The 23,424-nt window shown below is 39.1% G+C and overlaps 3 protein-coding genes across 14 annotated transcripts; 2 read left to right on the top strand and 1 right to left on the bottom strand.

Annotated features, from left to right (window-relative positions):
* Positions 1 to 779: 779 nt before the first annotated feature.
* rno (PHD finger protein rhinoceros) lies at positions 780 to 17,163 on the top strand. 10 transcript variants are annotated; one of them, XR_013039326.1, is made up of 12 exons: positions 780 to 1,559; positions 2,650 to 2,699; positions 2,775 to 3,289; positions 3,548 to 3,704; positions 3,878 to 4,030; positions 4,156 to 4,443; positions 4,530 to 4,703; positions 4,874 to 5,046; positions 5,120 to 5,243; positions 5,323 to 12,668; positions 12,762 to 12,863; positions 13,719 to 17,163. XR_013039326.1 is itself a non-coding variant. In XM_076535521.1 (11 exons), exons 4-11 carry the CDS (start codon positions 2,832 to 2,834, stop codon positions 12,529 to 12,531), a joined length of 8,736 nt encoding a protein of 2,911 aa, XP_076391636.1. In that variant the 5' UTR covers positions 780 to 1,002; positions 1,065 to 1,559; positions 2,650 to 2,699; positions 2,775 to 2,831; the 3' UTR covers positions 12,532 to 17,163. The 10 variants fall into 10 exon arrangements, 4 of the variants coding, with proteins under 4 accessions (XP_076391636.1, XP_012141838.2, XP_012141839.2 ...); XR_001096124.2 differs by lacking the exon at positions 12,762 to 12,863; XR_001096122.2 differs by having other exon boundaries at positions 12,762 to 17,163.
* Positions 17,164 to 17,363: 200 nt separating this feature from the next.
* Positions 17,364 to 17,959, top strand: LOC100878966 (COP9 signalosome complex subunit 9). The gene is made up of 3 exons (XM_003703723.3): positions 17,364 to 17,559; positions 17,655 to 17,724; positions 17,805 to 17,959. The coding sequence occupies exons 1-3, from the start codon at positions 17,491 to 17,493 to the stop codon at positions 17,840 to 17,842; spliced, it is 177 nt and encodes a 58-aa protein (XP_003703771.1). The 5' UTR covers positions 17,364 to 17,490; the 3' UTR covers positions 17,843 to 17,959.
* A 268-nt stretch (positions 17,960 to 18,227) lies between these two features.
* Dp (transcription factor Dp) lies at positions 18,228 to 22,440 on the bottom strand. 3 transcript variants are annotated; one of them, XR_001096125.2, is made up of 11 exons: positions 22,017 to 22,440; positions 21,178 to 21,296; positions 20,997 to 21,063; positions 20,773 to 20,879; positions 20,521 to 20,684; positions 20,275 to 20,437; positions 19,840 to 20,201; positions 19,670 to 19,752; positions 19,512 to 19,595; positions 19,127 to 19,415; positions 18,228 to 18,822 (listed from the first exon to the last, which is right to left on the bottom strand). XR_001096125.2 is itself a non-coding variant. In XM_012286450.2 (11 exons), the coding sequence occupies exons 1-10, from the start codon at positions 22,063 to 22,065 to the stop codon at positions 19,183 to 19,185; spliced, it is 1,431 nt and encodes a 476-aa protein (XP_012141840.1). In that variant the 5' UTR covers positions 22,066 to 22,439; the 3' UTR covers positions 18,228 to 18,822; positions 19,149 to 19,182. The 3 variants fall into 3 exon arrangements, 2 of the variants coding, with proteins under 2 accessions (XP_012141840.1, XP_003703772.1); XM_012286450.2 differs by having other exon boundaries at positions 19,149 to 19,415; positions 22,017 to 22,439; XM_003703724.3 differs by having other exon boundaries at positions 19,149 to 19,415; positions 20,782 to 20,879; positions 22,017 to 22,436.
* Positions 22,441 to 23,424: the final 984 nt, after the last annotated feature.

Here is a 23,424-nt window from a genome sequence, read left to right as displayed (position 1 = left end):
ATAAGTATTTAAAAAAAATCAAAACTGCAGTAGTACTATATTTCAATGTTTATATACAATGTTTTGCGAATTATATCTGCATTGAGACAATAAGATTCCATAAAACAAATGTGATAGCTATTAAAAAGTTCAATATTTTTTTTAATAAAACATGTATTATTTATTTACATTTCATAAAATACGAGTACAAATAAAATTAAATTTTTGAGGTTCGTAGTTTTACTAGTTACTTCGTGATTGTACTGTTGTAATTTCTAGTTTGTTAATAAAAGTACTAGGTTACAATTTGTATTTTTAAAAATTATATATAAAACAAGAAATATCAAATAATTAATAAATTTCTTAAAAAATGCTACACTTTGAAGATACTACAGTTTCTTATTTTGTTCCATGGATCTAGAAATATAGGGACAAAGAATGTCTTTGACGGGGAAGTCCATTGCAAGCGAAATCAATGCCTAGGTTTAATTGGTTGTTATTTAGTGCAACATCAAATTTAAAACTTCACATTTCTGAATATGAAATTTTTAAATGACGAAAGTAGAAAATTTGAAGTGTCTGAATTTCTAAGTTTGAAAATTAAAAAAATGTACAATTGGTGTTTTAGTTTCATAAATGGTGGTACAACATGCGCAGAGACATAACCAATCAGTTTTTAGCATAATCTGTTAGGGTCCTCTCATGTTGACTTTGCTTTTTCACTAGCAATCCAACCTTACACTCCATCCCTATATTTCTAGTTCCATGTTCTGCTCTGTTCCCAGAGCCTCTCGTGGCCTATGGATAAAAGCAATCTTGAGATCTCACCGTGTCGCGGGGTCACGTGACTCCGCGCTCAGACAGTTATTTTTTTAGGCATGATGGCGCCAAACAGCAGTATCCACATTAATGTAAATATAATATCGATTTGGTGCACCGCGCGAGGAAGAAAGCCTGTGGGTGTCCTTACGGAGGCTATTTGAGGGCGTCGAGCAAGCTCGACAGGAGCCCTCGGCCTACGAAGTGAGTAAAATCAAGGTGGTCGCGGTTGCGACTCGAATTGCTAATGAGGACATCTTGGTTAGGCTGCCGTGACAGAGGCGTACTCGGACTACTGCCATCTCGGAGCTACCGATCGAAGAATAATTCGATCCTTCACGATCAGACGTACCGGCTATTATTCGTCACGTGCATCATCGCGCGCGAAATCACCCTCTCCGTCGATAGATCAATAATAAGGCATTTACTGCCTTCCGACCATCTCTATCTTTTTCTCTCTCTTTCGTTCGTCTTCTCTCTTGTGCGCGCGTGCGTGTTCATGTCCGCGTGTGCGTGTCGAACTTGTGCTCGCGTGTTCGTATCCGTATCGTGTGCGTTTACATTCACGTCCGTGCATACCCGTGCGTTCACGTCGCGTGTGCGTATTTACTTACGATCGTGTGCATGTGTGCTCGAATTCGGCTGCGTGTGCGTACCGATGTGTATACGTGTGCGTCGAGATCCGTGTGCGAGTCGAGCCTGTCGCCATCTGTATTGTCAATGTTGTCGGCCAGCAGGAGCACCACCAGCCCAATGGACCCGTGAGCATTTTCGACTCTCCGCCCGATCTTCTTCTAGACGTCTATTCTCGACCGCGAGCCTCGACTTCCTCGTGTCGAGTCATCGAAAGTCTTACGGCGATTCTTCACGGTCGAGCCTCGGCGCCGCTCGAGCGTCGCCGCGGAGTAACTCCGTCGCAATGTTTACATGCCACCCGCCACGGCGACCAGTTTCTCGAGGATCCTTGTGCTTTTGCAACTACTCAGGGCCCTATTGCGTTACGGGAAAACGATTTCGTTTCGATTATAACTCTTCCTGCTGGACTGCCCCATTTATAACCTCTCCGCGGCGGCCATCGAGGATCAACGGCCGCAGACCCCCTGCAATACAATCGGTCTATACCATCAGTCCTTTTGTCCGATTTTTCTGCTCTCAAACGTGTTTGCGTCGTTTACCATTCTTATATGAACTTGTTAGTGTGAGCTAGTTAGTAGAATTGTGAATTTGTGTTACCAAATACTTCTTACACTCGAGTGCTACTTTTGGAAGTTCAGTTCGTGGAGGGATGCTTTGTGCCTTGCGCTTGTGATCTCTGTGTAATACTAGTTGCTTACGTTTATTTTATGGTTTCTTTCCTGTTATAGTACTTGCTATTAATCTTACAAGTATTGTTATAGCGTGCATCACGTGATATGTGACTGAATAGTTGCATCCACCTGTTTTTTTTTTCACACGTTTAATGTTATACATTGCCATTATGTTTACATATATTTTCTATTGATTAGAATGATTTCTTCTTACTGTTTCTTTGATAAACAACCATTATTCTTCATTTGTCTGATATAACGCGTAATTTATTGAATTTATACATTGTTTTATTCTCAATTTGGTTCCGTGTATACCAAATATTGTATAATAGCATGAAAGCTTTATTTTGTGTAACATTTTTATTAAAATAATATAATATTGGTACAAATCTTTCTTTGTTTATAATGAACTATCAGTTTTGCACCAGGGATCATTTATAGTGCCAAGATGAAGTTAATACTTGTTGAAACATACTTTTTAATTGAATTTCCTTGTTTTTATTTGAAATTAGATAGTACCTTAACTGTATTTTTTCTGTTACAGCTCCGAGAGGAATCCACTTTCTAGATAATAAATACATGGACGACTATGTAGTGAGTAATTGAATACAAATTTTTTTTTATTTCTTTTAAAATTGTTTATATAATTTAAACAATAAAATTTTACAGGGTGTGCGCGGCTCACCTGCACGTGCCACGTACCGCTAGCTCATTTGGTATAGTAGAATGGCACAGCGAGGCAAACGAATAAATAGAAACGACAATGATTTGGCGTCTTGCCCAGGCGCAATCAAAAGGCGCAAATGTAGGCTGGGTCCAGCGACGGGTACGACGTCGCTGGCAGCTACCATGGGCCCCTCAGAAGAGGAGGAGACGATGGCGTCGTCCAGTCAAGGAGGGGCATCCTGGACCCCCAGACCTCTTAGTGACATCAAAATCTCTAGTATATACAATCGCTCCTCTGCTGAGGCTCCCGCAGAATTATTTCGTAAGGATTTGATCAGCGCAATGAAATTACCTGACAGTGAACCATTAAGTCCCAATGAATATTGGGTCATTACTGATCAATGGAAGCAAGAATGGGAGAGAGGTGTTCAAGTACCTGTCAACCCAGACTCCCTTCCTGAACCAACAGTCACTATCACTCAAGCAACACCTGTAAAGCAGCACAGTGAATTCAAACTGTAAGTTACATTCAGATATTTTATTTGTAATTTAATTCAATCAGAATTTGTTTCAATATTTAAAAGAATGTTGAATGAGTCTCAAATAACTTTTTGTGTTCATAGACTTATTGCAGTATGAACTATAAATTGTAAAATTATATTAGCAGTAATTGTTATACAAGTCTGACATACTTTGAGATTGTACAAAAGTTACTATCATTTGATTAATTTGTAAAATTGTTTTAGTAATTTCCTTTGGTAACAATATTTTTATAGACCTAAAAAATTCGTAAGGATATCTCGTGATGATTATTTCAACCCTGAAGATCATCATTTAAGCACAACACCTGCACGAGCAGAAAAAGCTTGTGCTTATGATCTTGATGATACTGATATTGCGTGGTTGGATGTATTAAATGGCGAACGTGCACAGGTATATTTATTTTGTATTTTTATTGTTTATTATCATAAGACGAGATTAAAAATCGATCTGTTAGTAACCACGGCACGTTGTTATTAAAGTTAATATAATTACGATTATTAACTTAAAGTATAAAAATAAATGTTTCTTCGTAATTAAAAAAATATCCAACTTTGTAATTTTAGGCTGGTCAGTTACCTATCACAGAATCACAATTAGAACGCGTGATAGAAGAATTGGAAGTTCGTTGTTGGGAAAGAATACAAACCATTGTAAAGAATGAAGAGGGTCTTGGTATTGAATATGACGAGAACGTAATCTGTGATGTTTGTAGATCTGTAAGTGTTTTTCCAGTAAATTTATAAATAGAATTATTAACTTTGAAATACATTAAAAATTAGAACGTTTATTTTCTTTAAAGTAAATTCTTTCATTTTAATATATAAACAAATTTTGTTGTTAGCCTGACTCTGAGGAAGGAAATGAAATGGTATTTTGTGACTGCTGCAACATATGTGTACATCAAGCATGTTATGGAATTACTTCGATACCGGATGGTTCATGGTTATGCAGAACTTGTTCTCTAAGTCAACGACCAGATTGTGTTCTTTGTCCTAATAAAGGTGGTGCTATGAAATGTACTCGTAGTGGCCAAAAGTGGGCTCATGTTTCTTGTGCTTTATGGATCCCAGAAGTCAGCATTGGCTGTGTTGAAAGAATGGAACCTATTACTAAGATATCCAGTATTCCGGTACATACATTACATTTAATTTATAATCATCGAAAAAAAAAACTAATTTATAAATTAAAGTTCATGTAACAAATTTTTCATTACAGCAAAGTCGATGGGCTCTAATATGTGTACTATGTCGAGAAAGGGTCGGTGCTTGTATCCAATGCAGCATAAAGACGTGTAAGACAGCTTATCACGTGACGTGTGCCTTCAAATATGGTTTGGAGATGAAGGCAATTATTGAGGATGAAATGGCTGACGACGGAGTAAAGTTAAGGGTATTTATCAAATGAATTATTACTTTAATCGTTACAGGAAAAAGATAAATTATTTCTTAACATGCGTATGAAAAATAGCAGAATGCATTCACTAAACCAAAGGAATGAAATAACACTGAATTATGATTGAAAGAAAAAATAATTGGTATATTTATGAAATTTGTTTACAGTCCTACTGCCAGAAACATAGTAGAACAAACACAAAAGATAAAGTTCAAGGCACTGGAGGCAGTATAGGAAGTGGAGCTGACAAAGCAGGATCTGATTCTGAAGATGCAGAATCTAGGAGACGTAAGAGAAAGGATATGACTTCTGAAGAAAAAAATCAAGCACGTGCTGCAAAGTATGTTTATTCTTTATTATTTACTTTTATATAATTTTTGTTGTATTAAACGAAACGTTTCTTTTGTTATCAGATTACAAGAAATTGAAGCAGAATTCGACAAACATGTGAGTTTGAAGGATATTGCTTCACAGCAATTGGATGTAGATCCCGAAGGCATAGTTTACATATATAATTATTGGAAACTTAAAAGAAGAGTAAGTATTGTTTAGGAAAATAAAATTATTTGGTTATTTTTTATTAGTAAATTATATTTCTATTTATTTAATTTTATAGGCTGGCCATAACAAACCGCTGTTAGCACCACGTTGTGGAGAGTTGTCTGGTAGTGGCTCACGCAATCAAGGACAGGCAGCCGATCTTGAAAAGATGCGGACGTTCGTTCAACTTCGCCAAGACTTAGAAAGAGTCAGAAACTTGTGTTACATGGTTGGTAGAAGAGAAAAACTCTGTCGGTCTTTTCTCAGGCTACGAGAACAAACTTTCCACAAACAAGCTTTAGTAATGTCCGGACCACCTTTACCACCGGAAGCTGCCGCTGCCGTGATGGAAGCTAATCATGGACCTTCGATTTATGACCGCCTCTATTCTCATCCAGACTCAGAGGACCACACTCATGATTTCGACACTATCGTTGCCCGAATCGCTGGTATAGATTCTCCAACTAGTGACGAGAAGAAGACGCAACAACAACAGCAGCAACAACAACAACAGCAGCAGGACTTCAATGGTGCCTCTAGTAAAAAATTATATTTCAACGGCTCCGTCCGAAGAAAGAATCTGTACGGCAGTGATTTATCGTCTGTTAGTAGCAGTGAAACGGACGCAACGAAAGCGAAAACATCCGAGAAATCGAAGAATCTGAAGCTTGAGAGTGACTCGAGTACCGAAGAAGAAACCACCAGTGTTCCGTCGAAAAAGTTATCGCGTAGAAAAGCGAAAAAGACTGTTCGTTCAACAGATAAGTTACATTCGACGCTTAAAGAAAACAGTGAAAATGAAAAACTCGTGAATAGTAGATCACACACGCTTGAACATATGGAAAAAGAATTAGGAAGTGCTTCTGGCAGTGAAAGCGATGAACTGTTGACGTTAAACGCCGGAACGACCAAGCATCTCGCTGCTTCGGCAATTTATTCAGATACAGACTCGGATTCCCAAGAACACACCTCTCATTCAGCAGTGTTAATCACGAAAGCAGCTGTCAAGGAATTTTCCGCGGCAAATTTATCGAAAAATTCACAAAAAGGCTTCGGTAAAGACTCTAGGCATTCTGAATCCACGTACCACAATACGGGGACGAAAAATAAAGAGAATCAAACTAAAGTCAGTACTAAAAAGAAAGAATATATACCTTCTGCACTGATTGTACCGCAAAGGCAGGCAGCGAAGAAGGCTTCAGAAATCATGCAGCGCACACAACAGAGCAAAAAAGAAAACCCAGTGCCTGAGTCTAACCCAGAAGTGGTTAAGTCTCCTGTCGAGGAACTTTCAAAGTGCTCCTCTTCGAAGCAATCAAAAGACAAAAGTCCTCCTAAGAAACAAAGAGAAAACAAACCATCGAAGGAGATTAAAAATAACGATGTGTACGATTTCGATAAAGATTTCGGAGATGGAACGGAAATTTTAGCGTACGTGCCGCAAAGACAAGCTGCGAAGAAGGCTGCGGAGCACATAAAAAGCGGCATGGGCAATAAACCTACTCAACCAGTTGAGCCGGAAACGTTAGACGGTAGATCGAAAAAGGAATCCCCGGAGACTGGAAAGAAAAAAGAAGCTCGAAAGGACGATCCATCCTCCAGAAAGGAAGAACTTCCTGCGAGGAAAGAAGAAACATCGTCATCGTCGTCGTCATCCTCATCCTCTTCTTCGTCTTCATCGTCGTCATCCTCTTCTTCGTCGTCGTCCTCCTTATCCTCCAGAAAGGAAGAAGCTTCTAGAAAAGAAGAATTGTCCACGAAAAAGGACGAGTCTTCTTCGAGAAAGGAAGAGGTCCTCACAAAGGACAATCATCCTAGAAGACCCAGAAAACCGAGCGAACGAAAGTCGTCGGTACTTTCAAGTAACAGTGATAGTAGCAGCAGTAGCAATAGTTACAGTAGTTCCACGGAAAGCAGTAGTGACTCTGAGAACCCTGGACGTAGAAAACTTTCTGACGATTCGATAGATGGTTCCTCTTCCAGTACTTCATGCGAAAGTGATAGTGGTAATCGAACGAAGAGCAAAACGGCCGCGACAGCTGCAACAGCCATGGCGAATAAAAAGCAACAACAATCTAAAACATCGCCTGAACAACAGGAGGCCGAGAGGAAATCAGTTACAGGGCGGAAACTCAAGAAGCTGCCCGAGAAGAAGCTTAAAACTTCCGACGGGCGGCGGGGACCAGAGTTTCAGCCGCCTACTGAGAGAGAGGAACCTCGTAGAATCGCCAAGGAACAGCAACCGCAACAACAACAACCAACACCACCATCCCAGCAACAACAACAACAACCATGTCAGCAACAAGAAACAAGTACAAGTGTCAAAAAGCAAGATCAAAGAGATAGCAAGAAACAACCAGCCACCGGAACGGAGGTTGATGAGGATCTGCTCGTTGGGTCTGGAGATCATGATGGGGCAAGAAGTGTTTCTGGGTCCAGACCTGCCAAAAAGTCGGTTCAAGCCGGTAAGCAGCAGTCTGTGCCAAGAAAAGAAGAAAAGAAAGCTAAATCCGAAGGCAGAAAGCGAAAACAGAACGAGTCTGTTGCGAAAGATGAAAAGACCGGGAAAGAGGCGGTTAAAAAGCCGGAAAAGCGGATGAACGAGAAGCAGTCTGTCAAGGAGAGCGAAAAGAAGGACGAGGAGGAGGTTAAGAAGGATGAACCAGCGGTCGTAGAGCAAGGAAAGACCAGTGAACCGGAGAGTTGTTCGAAAACCGACGAGAAGAAAGTTAAGAAGTTTGGCGGCAAGGATGCGATCAATACTTTGGAAGAGGAAATGAAACAACGTAGAGCGGAGAGAGACAGCCCGAAGAAATCGTTGAGGGGTTTGGATAAACTTTTGGAAAAACGCGAGCACCACGATAAGATGTCGAGGAGTAAACATTCGGAGGTGAAGTTGGAAAAAACTGTTTGCGACGAAGAGAAGGAAATTAAAGAACCGATAGATGAAAGTAAGCACATGAAAGACAGTGTGAAGAACGAGGACCACAAGAATCACGTCAACGAGAATGAGGCTGCTGTCGAAAAGACGAAATCGGAAGAACAGTTGGAGGAGGAGCAAATAAAGAAGGATATCGTTGATGTGCCGCAGATCGAGAAACTTGCAGTCGGAAAGAAGAAAACGGAGAGAAATCTGGAGAACGCAATTGAACCACCCAATGTTGAGTTACAAAACATACCAGTTGAGGAGAACGTTCCTAAAGAGAACAACGAGGAAGAGAATGTTAAATCCGTTTCGGAGAGAGTTGACAATTTGGAGAAAGAACATCAAAAGAGGCGAAAATCGGCTAACCGATCGATCTTCTCGCCGCAGCATGGGAAAGATGCGAGTGTCTCGGAATTGTTTGATTTCGATCAAGATATGCTGACGGAGGAGATGGTGAACGAGGACGGATTTGGTATATCTAGGGACGTGGAAGAACGGGGCGTACCGTTGAGTTTCTCCTTCAACAACGAACTGTGGTTCAAGGAAGATTCGAAGGAAGATAGCGCTAGAGAAACGCTCCATCTCGTCGAGAAATTGCGTATGGAACTCTCGAAGAAATCAAATTCTAGTCAGTTTGAATTAGAGACAGTACCTGTAGACGGCGAAATCAAAAAAGAGGAACCACCGATAGAGAAGACGTTCGAGCAACAACAACCGCAGCAGCAGCAACAGCCACAATCGCAATTACAGCATCAACAAGTGCCGCAACTTCAACAACAGCCGCAACACGAGCAACCACAAGAAAAGGAGGTGAAAATCCTAGAGTCCATAGAGCCAGTTATGAACGTGAAGAATAACGTTGAAATTCCTGAAGAAGAAATCATCACTAACGAAGCACATCCCAGTAGCTGTAAAAATACAATAGAAGAGAAACGGAAAACGTGTTACTCGAGCGGTAACGATAGATACGCGGCCTACGAAGAGGATCGTGAGGCGAACAAAGTCAGTTTGGTGGAGCGGGCGAAGCTCGATCGAGCGGAGACCGACGAGAGGTGGGTTCCGCCGAGCATCAACAGTTTCGAACCCAGCGACGTGCAACACCTTAATGCTTTGATGGAAACTCAGAATCATCGATACGGCAACCACCAGTTTCCCAATGAAACCATTCAAGATCCCGAAACGATCGCACGCACTCATTTGAACGCGCCGAGTATACAGGAACAATATCTTTTACAGCAATCGCACTCCATGCTTCATGGTCAACAAGAACCTCATGAAAGAACGATGCTCAATCAACAGATACCCGAGGAGAACCCTATGGAAATGGTGAATAGACATCTAATCGGATTGCCAGCATCGGAGGACGATCAGGCCGCCGAGATGATGGACAGAGTACTCGAGAAAGAGGAAGACGTCGTCAGGCATCAAGAATACGATCACAATTCACCATACAATGACTTGAACGGTCGTCCAGATACCCGATGGGCAGAGAGTCAGGTGTTACCGTCTCGAAGGTCTACGTCTTCTTCGATCACCTCCGCTTCGTCCGCAGAGGATCATTCCATTCCACCGTACAAAAACGTAGCGGGCATTCCTTTTCCACCGTGCTCGATCGAAGCAACGTATTACGCGGACTCGAGCTACGGTACCGGCCCGGTAAGTCTCTTTCCGCCGCAGTCGTGCGCGGCGCCGTTACCGTATCCTTCACCCGGGCCAGCCCTTTTTCCACCGGCATTCGGCGCAGCTTTCCCAGCAGCACAGTCGTTGTTGCCGCACGTGAAACCACTGGAGGACTCGTTAAATCTACAGGCTTCACCATGTACTGCAGCGTTCACGTCTTCCTCGCACAACATGGCGCTCACCGCAGCCATGGTATCGCCTACCAAAATAGCCACACCGCCACCGCCACCACCTCCACCACCACCGCAAGTTACCGCCCCACCTGCCGAAACCATCGAGAGGACACAGCAACAATTGCAAACTCAGGTCACCGAATCACCTTCCTTGCCCATGAATTTCTTGAACACCGTAGCACCAGAGAGTCACGTCAGCGACACCGTCGTCGAGAATCTGCAGGAAGTTTTGCCGGACGGAAAGAGTCAGCACTCCGGGAAGAAATCACCTTCGAAGCCTACTAGGACCTCGGCCCGAGTTACGTCTCTGCAAGGGAAGTCTCCAGGGAAGTCCCCGAGACAGGAAGCTCAGAAGAGCGTTCCTGGGGCACGAGGACGCGGTAGAGGCGCTAAGAATTCATCGCAACACTCCGGTTACAGGGGACGCGGTCGAGGCCGAGGTAGGGGACGAGGTAGAAGCGGTCAAAACGCAGGACTGGTCTCTGGTGTTAGTATCAGCCAGCACGATGATTCCATTCAGAACAAACTAGTCGGCACGGTGTACGATTTCGACTCCGACGAGGATTCGACCAGCGAGGCGAACATCGCCGACCTGCGTACCATGAGGGAACGCAAGAAGTCGACGGACGCCGCGGCAGCGGGCATCGAGAGAAGGGACTCCGCTGTCCTGGCTTCCGGAGAGAGCATTCAATCGAGACTTTCCAGTCCTGGAGGTACCAGAAAGTACTTGGAGGACAGGAGACTCTCTTGTTCCCCTGGTCACGACGACTCCACCGTTGTCGAGAGTCAGTCAAACGTTGGACAGAGCTTCGATACCGTCCTACCGGTTATTCCTGGTCCCGTCGACATGAGAACTTACAATTCTACCCTCGACGCTTCAAGTTCTTCCACACTACATGGTCAGACGTACGAGAATCATTTCTTGGGATCTTTCGCTGGTGTTTCGGCGAGCGATCCTGCTCTTCCGGACATCGAGGAGGACCTCGAGAAGGAGTTAAGATCCGCGCTGATCGGTAAACAGAGTCAAGAAGACTGCTCGAAGCCGAACTTCGACGCGAGCATCGACGCGTCGTCTTCCGGCTTTGTGGACGCCAACAAGGTCTCTTTGACGGACTCGAGAAATCAACTGAAGGTGAAGATCAAAGGTCCGTTCCTCGATGCGAACTATGTTCCTGCCTCATCGGTACCACCGCTTGCTCAACAAGCACCCGTGATAATTGCTCCGGCTGCCACCAGTGCTTCCGTCGCTTCCGGAACCTCGAACCTCAGGCGAATGCGGAAGAAGGAGCTGCTTAGACAGTATTGCTCTCAGGACATGAATATGGACGAGCCAGGTTGCGGAAATCTTGCCACGTCCGCGCCGATCATCATGCCACCCATCAACCGTACGGTGATCACCATACCGAAAGCTGTCGCCTCGATGACTAGTATACCTACCAGAGAGGATTACAAGGCGGTCGTCGACGCGAACATGGAGAAGAAGAGAAGAAAAGAACGGCCTGCCGGCTTCTTAGACGCCAACGAGGAGGAGGGAGGCGTCGAAAGGAGACGAAGCAGCGCAGCGAACGGTGCTGGTTCCAGCGGTAACGCCGCGATCGGTAACACGGATCGCAGGAGAGGAAGGCAGAGTAGTGGCGGCAGGTCGACGACGACCACGACCACGACTACCACCTCGAACAGTGGTCCGCCGAAATTGAAAATAAAGATCGGCAATAGCATTATCGGTGGCCAGGAGAGCGGCCAGGACGACAGGACCAGAATCAGACCGCCGAAGAAACGGCTGAGCAGCATTCCTAGCAGTACACCGAGCATCGAGGAGTTGCGCAGAGAAAGTATGAAGTTTAGACGCATGATCATGGCTGGTTTCGACAACGACGAGAAACTTAGAGCAAAGAGTAAGAAGGATAAGAACGGTAAGAGAAAGAAACGTCAATCGAGCAGAAAGGAAGCCAGGGTGCGTATCCTCGAAGGTGGTGCTGCCCCACCAAAGCTGATCATCACGCTGGGCAAAGGCAACGACTCTCCCGACGACTTGCCGATCTTGCTCACGGACGAAGAAGAGGAAGAGGAAGAGGAACGACATCCGACTGACAGTAGAGTAGGTCCTCCGCCTCCGGAACCAGCCAAGGACGAGCCTGTCTATCCCGCAGTAGCTGCCAACATGGAAGAGAAACAGCCTACCGACCCCGACACCGGTGGCAGCGCGCCTAGGAACGTTCGTTCGGCCAAGGTCACGCCGATCAGGTTAAAATTGACGCGTTGCCAGGAGGGTTACGAGCTTAAGGGCTCGCCGATCCATGGCGAGGAGCCATTAACTACGGAGAAACCGCGAAGTTCCGAAGTTTCGAACGAAGAGACGAGAGATCCACCGATGAAAAGCCAGGAGGAAGAGTCCTCCAGGGAAGAGGAAGAGGAAGAAGAGGAGGAGAACAATAGTTCCGTGCAAAGAGACTCCTCCGCGTGTCCTGCCGCGACAAGTATACCACAAGGATGCCAAGTTAGGTGATAATTAATGATACTCGTGGAGTAACGGAGCAGAGGACACAACACGGTGCTCGTACGATGTTTACAGTCGATTGAGAAACGGACTCGATACACGCTTGTTTCCGGTTGCTAGCTGTGAAAGCACGTTGCCGTTATAAGGTGAAAAAACCGTTCCGCAATTTGTACAGCTCCAAAATGACCGAGGTACTGCCTTATTCTTAAAAAGACAATTTTATCATCTGTTGGATCTAGGAATGTGTGGGTCATCGAACGTGGAGGGTACCTGAGCTGTCGGGGTGGGTCGGAAGAAGTCAGACGAGATCGGACGAGGACCTAAAACATATGGATTCTTGGGTAGCAATCTCATTTTCAAATTTGGACTTGAAATTTTTGGGTTTGGACCTTTTCACATTTGGGACATAGAGACTTAGGAATTTTGTAAACTTAGGAAATTAAAGACTCGATAAAGTGCAAATTCGAGGACTTGGGAATTTAAAATTTTACAATTTAGAAATCTCTAAATTTATATATTTGAAAAATTGTTACTTTCAAAATGAATCGTAAGTATGAAGTATATGATACAACTTATAGAAGGGTATTTGAACAATATAAATATTTTGACTTTGTCTCTACCCGAGTCCGTATGTCGCATACTCTTCTGAACCCGTTTGACTTCACCAACTCGACTCGAACCCAAAATGTCGGATACCCGCACATTCCTAGTTAGTTCGTATCGTTGGCTTAGTGGACCAAACCGTGAACCAACACGTTTTAAAATATATCATGGTTTTAAACCAAACTGTTTTTTTAGTTTTTTCTTTATTTTGTTAATGAAAATTATCTATAATAAAACATTATTTTACTCGAATAACTTAGTAAGTATAGATTTTATAGAGTCATGCTCAATGAATAAATGAATTATAGATATAAATAAATAGTTCCCGCTAGACCTACGATACGCAAAAGTCATTTGATATAGAATTTTTTTTATGATTTCCCGCAAGATTTTACAAAGTTGTATATATAAAATAGAGAAAGATACTTGCGCTCTGTTGATAATATTTATAAATTATGTTTTTATTTTTTATTATTATTATCACGTTATATTATACATATATATATATTATATATACATACAAGTTCGTTATTCTTTATTCACCATTAATTAATGAATTTATTTTAATAAACTTCACCTTCTTACGGCAACAGAAACGCAAAACGAAAACGGTGATTTTGGCAAGAGAGGGAACAAGGTGGTAGCAACTTCTAAGATATACTCGTATCGGACTCGCTTCAAAGGACATTCTCCGACGTTAAAAGGAAGAAAGAACCTATGCTCCTCGAGAACATTCGGTTTTATTCTTAAAACGCTAAACAATACTCGAGAGACGAAAAAATGGGCGTGCCATTTCGCGGCGGCGACGAGATGTCTATGTTTTTTTTCCTTAAGGAAAAATCTGATCGAAGAAACACGGATCGGAGCCGTTCACGAAGATCACGAAACTCTCCGATATCTTATAAAATATTTAATTTAATTCTCGTTCGCAAATTTTTCGAACATCGATGTACGCGCGCACGTGTAACGTATTTAGCGTACAAAAGGATAAACGAGACAGGACAAGAATTCTCGCGATAACTTCGTGAACGGCCTCGCCATTAATTTCGCAGTAAGAACTAGTTAATTGTACATACTTGTAATTTACGATTGTATTTAGTTTAAGTCGAGGAGAGAGTTGTGTGCGTGAGTGTGTATGCCAGGCGAGAATAAGAGAAAGAGTTATTGTGCGAGAATGGGCGTGAAAGATTTTATAATCAGTGCGAAGCTTACGTGATGGCTGTGTTTTACCACGCGGTCCGATCTTCCAGGCAAATTAAATCCTGGGCCGCGCAGAAACGTTCAGTATCCCCCCAAAACCGTTGGATTGCTCGAGTCTCTCCCTCCCTCTTTCCCCTTTAAAACGAGGCCGTTGGTTGAATATTACGATAGAGAGATAGTATATAAACAAACAAAAAAAAAAAATAGTAGACGTTCGGGCGGAGAAATCCGAAAAAATGTAATTTATCGTATACGAGGACAATCCTGCTGCGCAGCAGCAGCTTCTTCGATGAAATTAGACGAATTAATCGTATAGTCTCTTTGTCGCAATAATTCGAATCTGTCCACGATTATGCAGTCGTCTTGTATCATGTTTTAACGGGAGATCTTGTTTAATAGTTACGTATTTAGATCGTCGTAGTATTATCAAAGCAAATTCGTAAAAACTATCAATACGCATTTTCTCATCGTTTTTATCCATTCATTTTGATATTATATATTATAAATATATATATATATGTATGAAGTATATTTTACACAAAGTACAATGTTAATAATTTATTCTTTAGTGTAAATAAGTTCTATACAGAATTGAGGTACGTTTTTATACGGTAGTATATAGTTTATAACACGATATAGTTCGTCGTTCGTTCGCTCCTTATTTTTTTGTTTTTACGTTTTTACTTTGATCGATATAAAGTAATCTCATCGAACGTTGACATGCGCGTGTCTTACAAGATGACTGCGTAACGTGGACACGAGAATGTCCTTTTGGATGTTCTTTGAAGAACTATACCGAGAAACATACACTGGCGAGCATTGTTGGCTTCTGTAGGAAAAGCGTCGATATCGAAGACGGTCACTCTTCACTTTTCGTTAATTTCCAAATTTTCAAATCTACTGCAGAAATTTGAGAATTTGAAACTTTTGATAATTGGGCTTTCAAAATTGAAGAATTCGAGAATTTAAAAATATTTGTATCAGAAAATTTAGAGATTTGGAAATTTTTAAATTCACGCGAATTTAAAAATTTGTCTATTTAACAATTGGAGAATTTGAAAATTTTGGATTTAGTAAATTAGTGAAATTTGAAAATTTATTTCTCCCAAAAGCGAAAATAGAGGTAGTGTGCTGCCTGTGTACCGTCCTTATCCGAAGGAAGCCTACGTTGCATCCAAGTGCATAATAAGCGTAAATATCGTTCGTGCTCGATTCAGAGTGTGCAGTGTGTTGAAAAAGAAAAAAAAGAATTTGTCCTCGTTGGACCCTCCGCCATGGCGCCAGTGACAGAGGAAGGATCTTCCTCCTTTTGGTGGAGATAACGTACTTGTTTCTGCTTCCTCCTTCGCTGTGTTGACGAAGGGAAACGTAATTTCTACGCTCGGAATCCGGGGTACGGAATTTCTCTGCGCGGACCGGTATATAAGTAACTTTGACCCTAGATCCAGTCAGATCAAATCATACTTTTTCCTTACATACTTACTATTTTGAACAACAGGAACTATTTGTTCAAGTTAACTTGGATTTGAGTATCGTATACTACATCCAAAAATAAACAATGTGGATGCGAGTTGATTTAGCCATAGTTTTCATGTATTTTTTTATATATCTATACCGTTTTTATGCGTACAAGAGAGTTCCTCTATTTAGAAGTACCGTATCCAACAAGCGAGAGATTCCTGAGCTAAATGATTGTTCTTTTTCTTTTTTTAAATCAGTATTTAACGTTTTAAATTATTGACGATCCATGTATATGTACATACGTGTACATATATGTACATCGATTTTAGAAAGATGAAATCTGTATGATGGAATTTAGAATTACAAAAACAGCATTCTAACTGTACTTGTTGTGAAATTAATTTGAATGTGACAGGTTTTTGTGACAATGTACGCAGTGAAACTCTAATAGCGTTTTTAATAAGATATAATTATTATAAATAACGGTGCAATACGCTAGAAATACATAGACTAATACTTGAGCGTCTAATCTGATAATAATTTAGAACACTGCAATCACTTAGAAGTACTTTTAGCTCAAGGATCTCTGCAATGTAACACACAATTTTTATTGTACGATTTATTATAAAGGATATAGGAATTACGTTTGTACGTGGATCATTGTATTTCTAAATATTGCTACACAGTAAAAATACAGGAAGTCGTCCACGTTTTTTATACAAGTACATTTTTGTTGTTTGTATAATTTTACAATTGATGCAGCTATAAATAAGTTCGTTTATGGAATTGTAAATAACAGAAAATAAGATTAACTTGAATTGTTTTAAAAATTGAAGATCGACTGGTTCTAGGATCAAATAGAAAAATGTTAATTGATTAGAGTCGTAAATTCTGAGAAGAGGAATAACATTGTACGCCCTGGAAGCCGGAGAGAACTTGTCGGCGATAAGCGGAGCCTATTGCGTTGTACAGAGGAAGGAGAGCCAAGCGGAATCGTTATAATTTCGACTCGTTTCTTACTTACGCTAAGCATAAAAAACCGATAACAATGAATTTCTCATAACTCGTTGTACGTATCCACGTTGCAGAATAAAAATAAAAAACAGGAAAGGAAATGTGGATGCTTACAACGATTCAGGACACATACGTGCATATATAAATATATAAATATATAAATAGTTTTATTATATTGCAAAGTGAAATAATACAATATTTAGCTACTGTATATAATGTAAAAGAAAAGCTGGTCTTGTAAGATACGGATTAAGGTGTTTTAATGTGCACATAGCCGCGTCATTGTCAATAATCATATTATTACGATTAATAATAATTACAGTTTTTTAAAAAAAATCGATGAAAATTGTTGAATTGCATCATGTTTAACCCTCGACCCTTTTATTGCAACGATGAAATATGTTTAATCGAGAATATTACATAAAATATCTTTATTAAATTTATTTTTCTTGTGTAATCTTGAATAACGTCGCAATTATTGATAACAGTTTTGTTAAAGAATTCAAATTTCGTGGTTTTTTGTATGTGGTGCCATTTACGCTAGATGGCAGTGCTAGCAATTTTCGATTTCGAGATAACGAGTCATGACACTGTGTTACTTGCTAATATAAGGTTATTGTGTCAAAATAGAAACAATCGTCTAGTTTAAATTATTTACGGAGTGTTTATTTAGTTAAAATTGATAACGAAATGAAACCCACACTTGTAGCTGATGAAATGTTTCCGGACGGCGCCGGATCTTACATTGAATTAGAGGAGGTAATTGTATTACCATGCTGAGGTTATGTTTATATTGACAGTTGAGTTCGTTTCATCTTATGTTTTAAATAATTTATAAACAAAAACTGTTTTAGGTCGGTGGCAGTCGCTTATTAGTCGATCTTACTGCAAGTGAAAAAGCAGTACATGCAGACTTTTTTAATGGTACTTAATTAATATTTATCTGCCATTTAATTATTGCTGATAATATAATGTTTATGAGTACTAATTAATTTTGTTTTTAGATTTTGATGATCTATATGATGACGATGACCTTGAATAAAAATGTGTGAACTATTAGATTATCAATAACTATCATGGCCATAAGTTACATTCAATTAAAACGTATTTCTTGTTACAAATTTGTAGTAAGTGATGATAATAGAACATATGAATCATATTAATGTCTATAAGTTGCCAGTATTAATCTATCATCTTTTATTTAAAATGATAAGATAACAGTAACAGAGTTGCAATTAATATTAATACGTATAATATATAGACCCATACAAATACTTATAAAAAGATTAAAGTTAAAATAATATTTAATATTGTAATTATGTACTTATAATATTTTATTATAATTGTGAACCTAAAACAAGCAAAAATTTTATCGAATGAGAAATAATTAAACATATAAAGGAAAAGAAATTGATATACACAATGCATTAACATTATTACAATTTATTATTTTTAGTTCGAAATTGAATCAGACGTGCGCCCGCATTCCAGAATACCATTTATCTTGGTACATTAGTTTGGGCGATATTAATTATAAACGTGCCATAAGAAAATGAGTACTGGTCATAATGTCTCGTACACATTAATATCGATATCATTGCAAAGATTATAATTTACAATACATAGATGCTAGTCATATAAACCTGTTAAGATGATGCACAATTAAAATAGCACCCCGGGTTTCAGTCGCGCCGCATAATCATGGATCCTGTCGATCGTCATGCATCGATAGTCCCCTTTTTTAAACGAGACGTTCTGAAGCTTTTTGAGTTTTATCCCTACGCGATTTGTTTCTTGCATTTTTTGTGTTTCTCCTTGGCCCCAATCGACATTTAATTCATTTTTTGACCATCCTCATTTCACATTAACAGACTTTTATCAACGGTGGTAATGAGGCTCCACTTTCACGAGATCCTCGATTACCGGTACTCGTCCGCATCTTGATTGCGTACGAGAATGATGTTCTTGAGAGCGATATCGATGACGACCATGTCGAGTACGCTGCTAACAGTGACGAGTATCCTATAATAAAAATGGTATTTAGCTCGATGAACATTAATGGTACATCTACAATAATTATCCTCTATCAAATTACTAAAAAATAATTATTTATATTAGGGCGCGTTTACACCAACCAGACGGATGTTCACTCTTGCAACTACAAATTAACACGTTTCAATTCACCGCACTAAACATTCGAACTCTTCGTTTAAACTTTATAAATTTTCACATGTATTTCGTAGTTCGATATGACTGAACAATTCACTCGATGTGCCGTTTACACTAAACGAACATGAACGAATGTTCTCGTTCAGTCTAAACGTACCCTTAGATAAACATATATGTACCCTGAGTCCAGCCCCGAGAAAATCGTTCGGAGTGCTAGTTAACTTCGAGATCACTATCGGCTTGGTCATCCTGATCACTTTCTTCCTCTTCGTCTTCTTCCTCGGAATAATACTGCGAGGGTGGCGATAGAACATCCTCTGAAAGTGAAGTGTGAGAAGATGAAGGAGGTCGAGAACCTTCCAACTTCGTGTCCAGGTCTTCCATTGAAGTACTTGGTCCAGGAATGGTCACTGGGATGAATTTTTCCAAATCACCAGATGCCAGCTCTAATATAAAATAATAAAAATTATGAGCTTGATAACTACCCAAAACTTCATTGAACACCTTGATATCTCGTTTTATAATTTATAAATAATACATACGTTCCACATATTTTTCCAAAGATTTTGGAACCATTAATTTAGCTTTTCGTAAATTTTCTTCAGTGCACTCGCCTTTTTCTAAACCTAATTAAAAATTATTATTTCTGATTAGTTAAATGTTATCAAAGGTTTATTAAAATATCAGACAAATTTTTTACCGAAAGCTAAACCCATTTGTTTTAAAACTTCAATATCGTCATGAATTTCGAACTTATCGTTAAAATTGAACAGGTACTCGGTTCTAAAACAGACACATTAGTATTATTTCCACTTAAAATTAAATATTAAGAACGATAAAATCATAGCTTGTTAATATTAAGTATCATACTTGTCATTCGAAATGCTGCAATCTATTACAGTCTTTTTGCTAGTATTCACAATCAGGAATGGCAGCTGTATGGCAGAATTTGGTTTTGGTGGGCCACGCAGACTCTCATTGGCACGATTACGTTCCACCAAGTTTTTAAAGGAGATATGCGAAAGGATCAATTGGTGCAATTGTTGCGTTTTCGCTTTGATTCTCTCGATCTTTTTCTTTTTATCTTTTTCAAGTGCCAAACATTCCTGAAGAGAATTAGTTGGCAAACCTAACCACCTAATTTCTTTTTTCTCTTTTGAAATGATATTCATCGCCATTAAAACGTTCAGAGCATCGTAAACACGTCTTCTAATGTTCTTTTGATCATATTGCTATAAGTAAAATATAATAAATCATACTATCAAGTCATGTTTTTGTTATGAAAGAATGAAAAGAAAAGTGTACCTGATCTGTTAAAGAATTTATATGAGCAGGATTAGTGAATTCTCCAACAAGTTCATCTGCAACTTCGTTGTACGACGTTGTTCCCTTCTTTTTAACTTTTTCACAAACTTTCATTGAAAAATGACGTAATCCTTTGCCTACTTTCTCTGTTTTTCTTCGTTTACTATAAAGAAATAAATTTATACATTTAATCATATAAGTTCTTTTTTATCTATAAAAAGTCGTATAATAAAAATAAGTTATTACTCTGGTACAAAATCGCCACCCTCAACATCCTGCCTTTTCCTGGAACCACTGTGATCCAATATTGGACTGATATATGTTTTTCCACTTGCATCCTTTACAAGTTGTTGATTACCAGATTGTTGCTGTTGCTGTTGCTGAGACACTATTGCCTGTTTTATATCGCTCTGAGAAAATAAAGTGAAGAAAAGAAACAATGTAATAATACTTCGTTTTCAACTTTAAAATATGAATAAAGAAAAAATATTTTCATACAAGTTTTACCATTTGTGCGGATGTCAACTGAATGGTCTTGGTCAATACAGGTTCACCAGCTTTTGTTGTTGCTAACTTTGTATTCTGTAATGGTATTGTAACCAATCCTAGAAAAATAAAAAAAATTTTTTTTTTGTTTACTTCTAATGGTTACATATAAACATATAATAGATGCATAAAAACTTATAACAAACATGGGTCTATTTATTTATTAAAGTACTTACTTTGGCCAGGAGTTGAAGGACTCTGCAAACTGATAGTTTTAAGAACTTGTGCGTTAGATGACAAAACCTAAAGGCAAAGATGTATTAGACTTATTGTTAAAGCATAGAATTATATCTATTTATGAATCAACTAGTTGTAGAAAGAATTAATGAAATGGCAGATCAAATTATTAAATTTTACCTGAGATTCTTGGCTCGGAGTCTTAAAGACCTTAAGGCCACCTGCATTTGTTGTACTGACAATACCACCCAATGCCTTATTGGCTGTACTTTGCACTACCTTTATTACTTGTGGGTGACCTAAAACATGTATAAGTTTTCTATTATTGTTAAGTTTGACATTAAAAAAAAAGCACAAAATACATTAGTTTCTTCCAAATTAGTTATAAAAAGATATGAATAACTGTTACAAATTAACATAAAATAATTCATTGGAATTTCATATCATGAAAGTTCTTTAGATTACTTTTACTATCAATTGACTAATGAAGTAAACATGGGCATTTGCACAACATCAAAAACTTATCAGTTTCCAGTGCATTAAACAAATTGATCCTATTGAATCTTTATAATTCAATTGAATTCAAATATTAATTTAAATAGGATCTCTGTATTCAAATAAAGCATAAGGAAGTGAGAGTGATCCATTCGGCTGAGCAATCAAGAGAAACAAGTAATATATACCTATTCCAAGGTAAATAGAGCTGCATAGTTTGAAAAGAAGTTAGATTGATTCATCCCATAATTGGAGGGAAAGTAAAAACTTATCATCTTAAAAGCAATACAAATATTTTCTAGAAAAACATGATATAAGACCATATATGAATATAAGAAAAGAAAAGAACTAACAGGAACTCATAATTGAAAGGAATCAGTCAGAAAATAACAGGAAAGTGAGCATGAATTAAGGAGAGAAATAACAATAGTGGAACCAAGCGATCTCCAATGGAAATGAAAGAAAATTGAGACTATCATCGAAGCGAGGCATGCTGATAATTGGCGCGCACTCGGCATACTCACCGTTCGCGTCATGTATGAGAAAGTTCATCGTTTTGTTTTGTTGCGTCATCCTCGAGGTTAGAATTCCGTCCCGGCGTCACCGACGATCACGACGATCGACCGAATGCCGAGTGAAAATAAAAAGATCATAGGTACACTCGCTAATCTTGGCTCGGTCTATCACCAAAATGGCGACTATGATATAGAACCATTTAAGATCAGAATTTGACGATACACGGATTAAAGAACGTTCTAATGCACGCGTGAAAGTAAAAGTCAGCTGTTTCTTTATCGTACCGAAACGAGCATTTTAAGGAAATACTTGTCTGCATGCAAAAATATCGCACGAAAATCTAGCTTCCGCGTGCACAGTACAGAATAGAGACGAGCTTGGCGGCACGACAAAGTTAAACAGCTGATTGGTTACTTTCCCAGTCACGTGGCTCCTCCTGTTCCACGTTTATGGGCACAGTATCTGCACGAAAAACCTGTCTCTAGTGATACAAAATGATGGATATTGTTATAGGGATTTTTCTTTGCAGTTGGTACAATTTGTTCTAACTTCAGCTAATAATCATACTCCACTTCCGCTCCTTCTGCGCATACTACCTCTGTTCCATTCTGCATACTTTGCAATTTATGGTAATGCACATGCGCTTCTATAATGATCGTGACGCCAAAGAATGTACCCAACAGAACAGGAATTTTATAGATTTCTAAAAGATGCTCAATGAGAGATAATTCCATTAACCCAAAATGTTCTTTTCGCCTATATTCATATATTGTACGAATGTATTAGAAAAATTGAGTACAACATTTCTTTCGTCTTATATATTTATCATACCAATACCGATTCTTGCTGTCCATTTACTTTTACACACCATGTATATAATCATGAACGTAGAAACATGCTATAGAGGAGCATCATGATTTTACTTAAAATTCCCTAGACTTTTTAGCTGCACGAATATAATTTGTTTTCAAGAATAAACGAATAAAGAGAAATATTGTATTATAAATAACTTTAATGAATAAAAGGTTCATTCGCCATTTTCTAATTTTATATATCTTTTCCTAAGGGATGTTCTCAAATAACGAGTTTATTTTCCACTAAGTTTAAAAAAAGATCATAAATTTAACACTAATTTGTTAAGCGGGAACTAAATAACTATTTTCTATATTCAATTACAATTTATTCGACATTAAAATCGTAATTATAGTGTTGTACTTTATGTAAAACAAATATTGTAGAACCCATTATACATTTTCGCGCCATAATTCAATATATGATATATTGGTTGCACAATATAACATGAAGGATATTCTTGATGTTTTTAGGCATTCAGAATAACATTAGACAAGACAATTTAAAAAATTTCAGTGTATGCATTTTATCAATTCAGTTCTTAAAGCAAGATCAATTAAATTC

Source organism: Megachile rotundata, chromosome 9 (assembly GCF_050947335.1).
Source record: "Megachile rotundata isolate GNS110a chromosome 9, iyMegRotu1, whole genome shotgun sequence".
Lineage (NCBI taxonomy): Eukaryota > Metazoa > Arthropoda > Insecta > Hymenoptera > Megachilidae > Megachile > Megachile rotundata.
Note: the sequence above shows the minus strand (reverse complement) of the source record. Positions and strands in the feature narration are given on the sequence as shown.

Coding starts and splice junctions, on each gene's coding strand:
- rno (XM_012286448.2), top strand. CDS start 2,832: ATGGCACAGCGAGGCAAACGAATAAATAGAAACGACAATGATTTGGCG. Junction 5,047..5,119: donor AATCAAGCACGTGCTGCAAA/GTATGTTTATTC, acceptor TTTTGTTATCAG/ATTACAAGAAATTGAAGCAG. Junction 5,244..5,322: donor ATTGGAAACTTAAAAGAAGA/GTAAGTATTGTT, acceptor TTAATTTTATAG/GCTGGCCATAACAAACCGCT.
- LOC100878966 (XM_003703723.3), top strand. CDS start 17,491: ATGAAACCCACACTTGTAGCTGATGAAATGTTTCCGGACGGCGCCGGA. Junction 17,560..17,654: donor CTTACATTGAATTAGAGGAG/GTAATTGTATTA, acceptor AAACTGTTTTAG/GTCGGTGGCAGTCGCTTATT. Junction 17,725..17,804: donor ACATGCAGACTTTTTTAATG/GTACTTAATTAA, acceptor TTTTGTTTTTAG/ATTTTGATGATCTATATGAT.
- Dp (XM_012286450.2), bottom strand. CDS start 22,065: ATGACGCAACAAAACAAAACGATGAACTTTCTCATACATGACGCGAAC. Junction 20,880..20,996: donor TCCTTCAACTCCTGGCCAAA/GTAAGTACTTTA, acceptor TTATTTTTCTAG/GATTGGTTACAATACCATTA. Junction 19,753..19,839: donor TGCAGCATTTCGAATGACAA/GTATGATACTTA, acceptor TGTCTGTTTTAG/AACCGAGTACCTGTTCAATT.